The sequence below is a fragment of the Cyprinus carpio genome, chromosome A19 (assembly GCF_018340385.1).
Source record: "Cyprinus carpio isolate SPL01 chromosome A19, ASM1834038v1, whole genome shotgun sequence".
Classification (NCBI taxonomy): domain Eukaryota; kingdom Metazoa; phylum Chordata; class Actinopteri; order Cypriniformes; family Cyprinidae; genus Cyprinus; species Cyprinus carpio.
Window position 1 is genome coordinate 11,765,846 of NC_056590.1, and position 11,959 is coordinate 11,777,804.

The 11,959-nt window shown below is 38.6% G+C and overlaps 1 protein-coding gene across 1 annotated transcript; it reads right to left on the bottom strand.

The window, feature by feature from the left end:
* Nucleotides 1–436: 436 nt before the first annotated feature.
* Nucleotides 437–10,737, bottom strand: LOC109083790 (hepatic leukemia factor-like). The gene is made up of 4 exons (XM_042776459.1): nucleotides 9,601–10,737; nucleotides 7,155–7,586; nucleotides 4,483–4,727; nucleotides 437–3,466 (listed from the first exon to the last, which is right to left on the bottom strand). The coding sequence occupies exons 1-4, from the start codon at nucleotides 9,791–9,793 to the stop codon at nucleotides 3,251–3,253; spliced, it is 1,086 nt and encodes a 361-aa protein (XP_042632393.1). The 5' UTR covers nucleotides 9,794–10,737; the 3' UTR covers nucleotides 437–3,250.
* Between the last annotated feature and the right edge of the window lie 1,222 nt (nucleotides 10,738–11,959).

Here is an 11,959-nt window from a genome sequence, read left to right on the forward strand (position 1 = left end):
GATATGTCTACAAGAAGACTTAGGAGCATAATAGTCACATGCTGACGTAAGCATTCAATGCGCAAGGCCAAACAGATGGCATGCAAGCAGGCTAAAAGAGCCTTTTGCATGCCTGAAACTGGTTTGGATAGTTGGCTGATGGGGTGTGTGACACAGCTGCTGTTAACCTTTATTCAACTAGCTTAGAGACTGACAATAGCACAGAGTAAACAAAACACAAAAGCAAGGGCTGAGCTGCTATTTCACTTCTATCATAATTCAGATTGTGAATCAGAGTTTGGCACGATGTGTGTTCTGGTCTACCAGTGATTTATAAAAATCAGCTTCTGAGCAGATTCCAAGGCATTCATTCAAAATGGCCTTTTTACAAATTACGTTAATTTCAACCATCAATTCTGAAATAAATTGGCTATTTACAGCACAAGGAACAGTGAACTGTCAGTGAACAGGGGTAATTATTTATTGGTGTTTTGGGGTGGGGGGGGGGGGGGGCAAACCACTTTTCCCAGCATCCCTATAGGCAGGAACAGTAGACATTACCAAGTGATGTTTGGTAGTGGTATACTCATGAGATTCATAGTTCATAACAGTCACAAACAGGGAGCTGTTCATAATCCACATGTGAAAATGGATAAAATGATGAATACAATACCCGCAATAACATTTAGCAGCGCGCCGTCAACACTAAAGTGACGACGGGCTACCAATGCCCATGAAAGAGTATGTGCACACAGTTACATAGAAAAATAGCACTGTCAAAAGTTTTTAAGCTCTTTAAGGTTTCAACCTTCACTTCCTTTAAGCTTCTTTTAAACAAACTGTACGTCTTTGACATGGCATCAAAAAGTAGCGAGTCAAAGGTGGTAGAAGAAGAAGTTCTGTCGAGAGAAAGGAACAGTCAGTCTACTATTTGTTTGTTTCAGGTTATATCAAATTCATACACACAAGGACAAGATTACGGCCACTCCGCCCTCATTGCACTTAAGGCCTAGCACAGTCTTGGTGGATGTTTCCAACAGTGAACAGGCTCGACTGAGTAATTCAAGATGGTCTTGCAGTTACAAGGGAGGTAAGAGAGCAATACATTTCCATCGAAAAGTAAGTTGTTGCAAGAAAACGCTGAAAATAAATGTGAGAATTATAATCATAACAACAGCAATGATAATGCAAGCAATCGTAATAATAGAGCAACAACGTTCAAAAGGAAAAGACATTTAATTCCTATCTGTAAAGTAATAAAGTTATATATCCAGCACAGTTTTTTTCCTTTTCTTTCATTCTTTTTTTTTAACAGAATCTTCCTCCAAAAATAGTTGATAGTGCACTATTCATTTCCGTGGAATTATAAAGCCACCATTAGCTGGCTCCATAAAACTGGACAACAGTCAATCAAAAAAAGACACAGTATCGCTGATCAGCGTGGTGTGTGTGTGTTTTTTTAGAGTCATCCCAGACACCTGAGAAAATGGATAAGAAATCAGATCTGTCTTTTTTATCGGAAAGATTCTACATTTATATATTCAAGTTATGCAAATAACATCTATAGTCACAAATTTCAAGCATATACTCATGTACACACATATATCTAGTCAGAGAATAGTTTAATATTTAATATATAATATAATATTGTACTTTGTATGGTACAGTAGTATTAGGGTGCATGTTTTTTGGGGGGGATGTGGGGTTAATTTTGAGGAAATGTATAGATATACTCTTGTAGGTCTATATATATATATATATATACAATCCCTCATACAATGATCAATAATCATAAGAAATCATACGAGAGCAAAGGTTATAGGCATACAGGGTAGAACTGTTGGGTTATGTGCGTCTGGGTCAAGAGACTGGGTGAGCACCATATAAAATGACAGTTGTAAAAACGAAGAGTGTTTTTTCCAGTGGCGGAAAAATACGCAAGCATGCGCCAGCATGCAATCCACTCGCTGCCGACTCGACCTGGGTGAGAAATGCCAAACCAGCACCGATCACAACGTCAAAAGCTCGAGGAAGAGAGAAAGAAAGAGAAACGATATTGCTGTGTTTAACAGTTCTGTTGTTCACGTTTTCAATGAGTCTGTCTGTGCATATATATATCAAACATGAAAACCCATGTCCAGTTTGTGTTAAAAAGAGTGTGTGTGTGCATGTGGACGTATTTGCTTTAACATTTAAATATATACACTGAAAAATCTTGTACACATTTCGCAACTCCCGAGACATCGTGACAGGATGTAATGCCATTTTTCTCTCTCTCTTTCTCCGTCTCTCTCTCACCTCAAGATAAAACGAACACATACACAGAATTTTAAGAAAAGTAATCAAAGATACCAAAACAAGTGCTTAAACAAAACCATGATGAAAAATTTGAAACTATACAGTTTTCATGTTCGCTATTTTCTGTTTCTTATCAGCTCCGTTTCCTTTCATAACTCTTAATGACGTTCATCCTTTTATTCTTGTTCTTCCTGCTCTGGATGTTGAAAATATATCATTTTATGATAACGATCCATTCTTCATATAGCCCTCTTTCGGTTCAGCTACCCGCACCCTCCCACCCATATATAAAATATACAAAAACGATTATTTCCAAAATCTCATCGCCTGCCTGCTTGTGCAAATATAAAAATATACAGTTTTCCTATGTCAAAATCTCTTTTGCACTCTCTTATTCCCTCCTCTGCCTCTTCATCTACTCTATTGTAGCTGACCCTAACAGTTCAAAAATATACAATGTGTTTTTTTATCATAGAAAAAAATTACATCTCTAACACCTCCTGTATAGTTCTCTCTCTGAGAAAATCATCCCGTATCGAAAGAGGATGTTCACAAGGGCTACATGATGTTATAAATGATCTGCCTTTATGATCCGTGAGTATTTATGAGAGTTTGGATTGCACATCCTCAGTCAAGGTTTGGGGTGGTATCGTAGGAGAAGAGCCGATGCTTATGAAATGTGCTTGTGCTTACACGTAGACCTTGTGCACATCCCTCGTGCTGAGGCTGTTCAACTTTGAACCACAATTTTCAAGTATTTGTTTCAACCAAGCACCACACCAGCTAATCCAACTGATCCCTGCACGTCCGGAAAGAAGTGTAAATTAGTGAACAGAGTATCGTAGTGCTTATTTGAAGCAAGCTCTACAAGAAAATGCCATTCCAGGATGAGTTGAACAGCCCTTGAAACGCTTTTTTAAAATCAGTAATTGTGTCTTTCTCTTCCTTCTGTTCTTCTCTTCCTTTCTCCTCTTCATAAGTCTCCATGGCGGCTCTCGTATTTGCTGATGATGTTGCGACAGCGGCCCAGCTCTTTTCGCATATCAGCGACTTCCTGGCGAAGGGTGGCGTTCTCTCGTTCCAGGAATGCTGCTCGGACTGAAATCTGGTTCTCTTTCAGTCGGCGGGCATCACGAGAACGTTTTGCTGCTTCGTTGTTCTTAAAGCGCCGGCTCCAGTACTTGTCATCCTTTAGAAGTGAAAAAAGGGAAAAGGGTCAGATCATAATTACAGATACATGATATATGAGTACCATATGGGTTATTACACCATATTCTTCTTTTTTTATAGGTTGATATTGGGTATTTAATTGTGCATGCTAATTTCCACCAACTGTTACATTTAGATTAGCTTTAGCATCATTTGATGCTCACTTTAAGTTAATCCTTACAAAAATAGGTAATTTAATAATTACACTGTTAAATGTAATCCTCATAAAATGAATATCAATTTTCATACTGTACATTTTTTGAAGTTGTGATGCTTAAATTCAATTGTAGCATTTAAAACTGTTGATTTTGTGTGGGGGTTTTTTGTGTGTGTGTGTGTGTGTTTAATTTTTACTTTACACCAAAAGGTGTACAATATTAACACTGGCCATTTATCTGTTATTTACCATAATATTATTAATAATTACTGGCTTCATATAAATTTAAATATCAGCCAGAATGGTAATACTGGTACATCCTTTGTTATAATATATAATATTCACAATAATAATGGTTTATTCAAGCACAGAATGGTTACAATGTTAATAAGTATAGGCTTGACATTTTTTAGAAGTTGGACTTTTAAAGAGATGTTTTATAATACTTAATTTTAAATGATTATTCATAGACATCTTGCCAGCAGCATGATAAAACAATCAAGATTTTCTGGAATCTATCTATCTATCTATCTATCTATCTATCTATCTATCTATCTATCTATCTATCTATCTATCTATCTATCATAATATTTCATAATCAGAATAATAGCAGCATATTCAAGGACATAACCATATAGTTACAATGTTAATAACAATACAGTTGACCTTCTTTATAAGATGGACTCTTATGATGCTGACTTAAACTGTATATTATCCTTAAGATATTTTTATAATATTCCACTTTCATTGATTTTTTTCATTGATTATTCATATACGCTTGCCAGCAGCATGATAAGAAATTTGGAAAGCAATCTCTAAAAATAAAATATCTGTAGCACCTTCTGCTCATTTGGCACCAGCATTTTGCGGGCCTTCTTGATCATGGGCTGAGGTTTCAGCTCTTCATCTGTGAAGCAATGCCTGCGTGGGTCAAACGCCTCCTGGCCTGGCACACTGGACAGGGCGAGGTCAGCAGGGTCAGGATCAAAGTTCACCATGACATCAGCCACGTTGGTGGGTGGCACCACCGGTGGAGGTGGGCAGGAGGGGCTCGGAGAAGGGTCAGGTGGTACAGTTTGAGCCCCTGTTGAGAAAGACAGAAGCATCAAGAAAAAATAGTCTGTCACGTCACAGGCCACATGTTACTTTCCAGATGAAAACACCACACGTCTGGGCTAAAACCAAAGAGGATTATGAACAATAGATGTGTATGTTCCCTGACTAGCTGCATTGGTTCGTTTTAGCCACAAGGTTGCGCCAAAAGCCAACGTGGACACTTGCCAGTTTCAGCAGCTGGCAGGCAAGGTCGACAAGCCTACCTGCAGTTACAGCTCGTGTTATAAACATCCAGAGAAACACCATAAAACTGACCCTGAAAACGCTCACATTTTGTTCTCAGTCGAGATTGTTAAATATTTATTGGGCCTCATTTTCCAGCACTTTATATGGCTGACTTCTCATATATTCTTCCTCTTTTTAGTTTGAAATATGCTCTTAGAGCAGCTGATAACGCTGCGATTGGAAGGCGAGCACTTAACGTTAATTATGATACATTAGCTGTAATGGCAGTTTCTGCTAAAGCGGTTCTGGGCTGCTGCTTTAAACTGTTCCTGAGTAAGTTCTTACACAGATATAATGTATTTAGAATACACACATACAATTAAGAGCTAATTATATGCATGTAGCGTTTGCTGTTATATACACCTTTAAACATCGCCTGTAAATGTTAAAATAAGATAATTCTGTTTATTTCAACAACAGAACAATCCGGCTTCAGACTTGAGACAGCTCTTGAAAGCCCAATTTGCTCATGTAAACATAATCAAATTCTTTGTGATTTAATAACGAGCTTCTAAGCTTGAGCGCTCAGAAGGCCTGCCAAAGATTTGTTTTTCATTCATTAAGACAATGCACAAAGACCAACACAAAGTATAGGACATAGGAAGATATAAGAAGACATAGGAAGACAAAGACATGGGAAGATCGTTACGTAAAGCGGACGTATTGTCCAGTTCCTGTAGTAATTCTCATCTTATCTAAAATCTGGCATGGGAAAAAAAACTGTTTTTTTCCCCATGAGCATGTACAAGACCAGCTGTCCTTTGGGCCTCTTCCTTTCTATGCGGGAGGAGACATAAACAAGAGACACAGCTGTGTGCACAATTCACATTGTACAAGCTATACAAACACACACAATAACATACAATGTTTATATTGCCATACAAAGGCAAGCCCTATCTATCTATCTATCTATCTATCTATCTATCTATCTATCTATCTATCTATCTATCTATATTTATGTATATATATATTTTTATGTGTATATATTTTTATATATTTTTCTATCCAAAGGCAAACCCAATGCAATCCATCCCTCTCATTCTCTCTCTCTCTTATATCAATCAATTTATATATCAATCTATCTGTCTATCTATCTTTCAATACAAAGGCAAACCCAATGCAATATTTTTCATTCTGTCTATCAGCTAATTTATCTATTTATCTATACACATACAAGTTAATGTACTTTAAATATACAATTATAACCACATTATTGATGTCACACATCTGATTTCTGTTTCAGACATCCAAACACAATCAAACATTTGTTTTACCATGATGAAAAGACAAATACCAGGCACAGGCAAACATATCTCTTAAATATTGTATCTTTTTAGCCTCCTCTTTTTTTCTTTTCCTCTTGCCCCTCTTTCTCCTCCCTTGTCCGTTCTTTCCCCTCACTCTCTCTCTCCATTGCTCTCTGCATCAGCACGTGACAAGTCTACTGCACATGGCCCCAAAGTGTGAGAGAGCAAGAGGGAGGGGGAGCGAGAGAGAGAGAGAGAGAGAGAGAGAGAGAGAGAAATTTCAAAACATGCAATAGAAATGCACCCACCATCTCCAGCAGTCCTCTCTCTCCCTCTTTCTGTGCAGCATTTTGAAGATTCAAATGGATCTTTTAATGAATAGAGTGCAGAATACTGTACACTAATTTATATTAGTCTCAAATTAACAATGTCCAAAAACTAAAGACACAGTAGAAGTACTGCACTATATGCAATCACTAATGGCATTACATCACTAGTTAGGTAGGATTTCCAAATTTGATGCTTCTCCAAATTTTACATGAGGTTATTATCTGCTTTGAGGATTATGCTGTAAAGAAACATTTCCACTCTACACGCACTAATACACTCACAAACACACACACAGCTGTGCCCTTAAAGCTTCAAAGCCTGCATTGCCCAGGGCATCAGAGGTCAACAGTTTTAGACATCCCATCATGCATCACTGCAGTGGCTGAGACTGTCCTGCTCACATTCACACCAATGCACACACACATATACACCAAAAAAGTGGTGGAGACAAAATAACACATTGTCGTACAGATAAATCTGCGATATGGAATTATTTTAGACTGTTCATAAATCAATGCGTGGCAACTAAACCATTAGCAATCTATGTTAGCCATTATGCTTCCTCACAAAATCGAATGGAAAAACGTTCTCACCATGCAGACACTCCGGCCCTCCCAGCAGTCCGGGGCCCTGCGGCACGTCCAGACCCAGCAAAGAGGATGATGAAGACGATGAGGAAAGGGAAGAGATGGAGGAGGCAGAGGAAGAGCAGGGCGGAGAGGAAGAAGGTGGGCACTGAGAGCTCTGGCTGGGTACGGCTGACTGTGTGCTCTGAGAAGGGACCTGAGCGGCCGTACTGCAGGTGTTTCCTGACGGCATGCACCCCATCCCATTCTCCGTCAAGAACTCCTCCAGGTCCATGTACTGTAGCTGGAACAGGCCGCCTTCACACGGCAGTGAACGTTCCCATAGCAATGGGCCGAGGAAGGTGGACTGGTTAGTGGAACGCAGGGTGCCGTTCCCACCGTTCATGCCCCCAACTCCACCCAGTGAATCCTCATCAGAATCCAGAGGTTTGTCTTTATCTGAGAGTGATAAAAAGAACAATAATCTATCAAATATGTTCACTTTGTTGATTCTGTCATAAATAAATTAGCATATATCTCATGGAATGAAATTCACGAAATTCTGGATTTAATCACACAAAAAACAAATATTTACCATATTTTTAGAATTAAAATTTCAAGGGATGCATGATGTATCAGTACCATAACGATTTTCAGCGACATTCAGGATTTTTAAAGGTACACTATGTAACTTTTGGAGCTCTAGTGGTTAATAAAAAAACTGCATGTGACTTGCGGAAGAATAGTCTGAATATAAACACTTATTATAGGCATACTGATTAAGGATAAGACAAAAACACAGTTTGGAAGACTGATTCATGATGTACTTATATAAATTTCACAAAAAAGTTACATAGCATTTTTATATTAATTACACATTATTTTAATGTTAATCATTTGACTATTGATTAGCATTGTTTTTTTTAATATAATTTCAATGTTTTAATCTTAATATTTATTATTTTTTAAATATATATATATATATATATATATATATAATATATATATATATATATATAGTTTTAATTTATTTTTATTAAAGTTTTAGTTTATTTTAACTACTTTTATTTTAGATTTATTTTAATTAACGCAAACAATTTTCAGTAGTTTTACTACAACAACACTTCTGGAAAAAAATTTATACTTAATTCCGTCAGTTATTTTTACATCTAAATCTCACTAAAAGTCCATCTTTAAAACACTAATAATTTAATAATAATGTTAAATGCAATCCTAAGCAAATCCATTTAACATACTGTACATTATAATGTTAGGATGCCTAAATTCACTTGTAGCATTTAAAATGATTGATTGTCCTATTAGTGCTTTATAACATATTTATTACCATAACATGAAGATATTACACGGTTTTGATATTGGTGCATCCCAACATACTTCCAAAAATAAACATGGTGCCCAGGCATAAAGGCGTACAGTGTGCTTAATGAATAAACAAAACTCATGAGTACATGACCCTTGAACTGCTGCAGTATCACAGCTGCAACAGGCTTGGGAACACACAATGCCATGCACACGGCTGGAATGCCAGGGGCCAAGATGGAAGTCTCTTTCCCTGCCCGTCGCTCAGATGGAGAGATGAGAGGAGTGGGGGGGGGGGGTGCTTGCTGGAAAATGAGAGTGCTGCATGAGAGCTGAGCTGTCATCTCCAGCACAGGGGCTTTTGAAGATGGAGCTGGGGAATATGCACTGCATAGTGATAGCTGGGGAAAAGCTGTGTTTTACTCTACAACACAAATGGAAAGCAGAGGAATGTTCAAGAGCATGTGACCATTAAACTGGAAGAGGGAAAAAGCAGAAATAAATGGAATGAGAAAGAAGGATATTGGTGGAGAGTGGGAGTTTTCAGCAGAGCCAAACAAAGCACAGCAGTGAAACATTTACCAATAACAAATTCATATTTAAGAATGAACAAATCGATTTTGATAATACAACGCTGGCCATTTGCTTACAGTGTTGTCACAGTATTTATCCACCTCTTCCTGATTACTTTCTAAAGCCGAAGTGACCTGTATCATCCACAAGAGGGCGCAACTACTAATGTACATCCGTATTAAGACAACACCTCAATGCATTTTAGGATGGCATCCCTTTAATGACAGCAATGGGAGCTTCAGAAATCCCTTTAAGAGAGGGGAGAGGCACTAAATTTCTTTAATTTGTAGTGAACCCGTCAATTCACATAATTTGTCAACAATTTAGCCATCGAGCTGAGCAAGCAGCCTGACTGAGTGAAGAACAGAAGATGTTTCCTGGTTGCACAGAACTGAGGTAGATCAGTCTAGAGCTTGTGAGGCAACAAAACTTATATTGCTGCTCTCTATTTGTAATTTGCCTACACCGACATTCTTTTTAAGCGAAAATGGCATTGTGGATAACAGATAATCTTAACAAAGAAGACACCATTTAAGAGACTGTAATAGTGGATTAGTGGATGAGATAGAAATAGAGTCACCTTTCATCTCAGCACAGCAGTCTTTCCCTCTCTGGTCCCCTTTAATAGGCAGCTGAAGAAGGGATTTCAGACTGGCCATGGAATTATTCAGGTGGCCATTGGTGGTGGTAACTGCAGGGTTAGCAGGACCGAGCTGTGGACTGGTCCCTGCTGGAAGGTCAGGTGGCAATAGCTGAGAAATTGGCCTGGACATTCCTCGGTGTAATACCTAGTCCAGGTTCAACCAGTTAATAACTTTTCAGATCAGTTGAGCTGGTTGACTTAATCAAGTGTTCCAATCAAAAGTAGAAATGTTCTAAAAACAGAGTTTGGCAACGCCTCGCGCCTTGTATCAGGGTGTGTATGGAAGTTTCTGAGCATTTAAAATTCGCATTCAAAGTCCTAATGCGTTCCCATTAGGAAACTGAAGTGAACTGACGTCCTATATGGTCCGCTCAAGTGAGAAACATTCCGGAGTTCAAGATCAACATCCTCTTCAAACGCACTGGCTCCTTTTAAAGAATACTCAGCCGATTGCTTCGCCTTTAGTAAACCTTCCGTGGGATCGCCGCTCATTTGTTGACGTATGTCATCGCATTTAACTGGTGCTCCTCGCGTCCAGGACAGAAATATTCCCCGAAAAAACAAATGAGTTGGATTAGACGGGCGTCCATGGAGTCAGAGATACGATTCAGTTCCACACAGTCGGCAAGAAACTGCGAGTAAACTATAATATAAGACTAAATCGAATCGAGAGAGCTGGAAAAACTCCGTGTGCAAATAAAAAGATGGTCCCCCTCTTCAGAATATAATAAACAATTAAACGTGAGCTGTGACGGTTAAGACTGATGGCTGTTATTATTCCTCTGCCCTCTTTGTTGCTCTCTCTCTCTCTTTCTTTCTTCGGGCACTCGGTAAAGCGAGCGCTCGGTATCGTAGCAAGAGTCAGCTGGAACGTACACGGGCAGCGCTCGTGACATCACCTCTCACGGGGGAATGGCACTGAAGGACGGGGCTATTTATTATTCATTATACACACCTCCTCGATTAACGCCCACAATATGATAAATGAGCCGCTTTGGCCAATAGAAAGTGTCCGTGTTTACATATTAATATCAGACCACCCCTGTTTTCACGAACTACTTCTGTGCTGTTACATTTTCACAGATCGAACTAATTTGAACGGGAGGCTACATGCATCCAAACAACAGGACAAAGGACAAAGCTACACGTGCGGGTCAATGACAAAATGGAATTGTAAAAACTGCCTAGTTTTATTCTTAGCATTCTTGTTTAGTTGCATTCAGAAATCTTGAATTCATGACTAGAAATGCTTGACTTACTCCTTACTTACTGCTTCCTTTTCCCTTGAACAATCTTAATCATTTTAATTATTTTTTTTTTAAGAATCACTATAAATGTCAAAATGACTTTTAAATCGGACATTGAATTGACACTAGTCATTATAAATGTGTATTCTAGACATTTTGTAAGAATCATATTTGTAACTTTGATCTGCTGGGCTGCAATGATGAGTGTACAGTAGCTAAACTGATAATGAGAATGCGCCTGCGAATGTAAACAGATATGACAAAATCAATAGATGCAAAGACACAAAAGACTACTATTGGAATTGCAATAACATTTGTCTGGTCCTGAGTTGCGATTCGTAGTAACGCTGCTATTTCTAGCCATCATATTCATTCATTCTCTAATTTATTGCTAGTTGTCATTGGCTAGAGTAAGTCAAAAAACGTGAGCATGTCAGTTTGGCCGACACAAATGTATCTCCACGGTACCTTAAGGCCAGCACTAGACCTCGTAGCAAGCACATGGCTCAGGCACGCGCGCTCGCTACCTACCGGCGGCCTCTCCTTCACGCGATTGGTCTAAAGTAGGTCAGTGTCTGCCCCACGCGATATCCAATTGGACAAAACTAGGTCAGTCGCTCCTCCCAGAGTTCTCCCCATGCTAGTGCCGCGTGAGATGGGAGTAAAACAACATGCAAAGGCGGCTTGGTGAGATCTTTGTGGATTAGTGCCGGCAACTCTTGTCAGATGCAGAGATCAAATACAATCTGCCTTTGCGTGTTTAAAAATGAAAACAAATACGAAGAATGTTTAAAAAAAAACTCCCGTTTTTGCCTGCACAGCTGATAGGCTTACTATGCACAATTTAAAGTGTTAAATTATGATAATATAATAATATTGAAACATCTGATCCTTATTAAGTTGTATGCATCAAAGGGCCAGATATAAAGAACTTTATTGATTTTTCTAGAAACAAGCTTGTAACTTATGTACACATATGGAACCCCTTTTGACAATTGAATTTCCATTGGCTTTTATTCCTTAATGATTCATGGTTGCACAGTCATGGA

What these genes read in the sequence shown, in the direction of transcription:
- LOC109083790 (XM_042776459.1), bottom strand. Translation starts at nt 9,793, where the DNA reads ATGTCCAGGCCAATTTCTCAGCTATTGCCACCTGACCTTCCAGCAGGG. An exon ending in AGGGCCGGAGTGTCTGCATG is followed by an intron (nt 4,728 to 7,154) that starts GTGAGAACGTTT and finishes CTTTCTCAACAG; the next exon opens with GGGCTCAAACTGTACCACCT. An exon ending in TGGTGCCAAATGAGCAGAAG is followed by an intron (nt 3,467 to 4,482) that starts GTGCTACAGATA and finishes TCACTTCTAAAG; the next exon opens with GATGACAAGTACTGGAGCCG.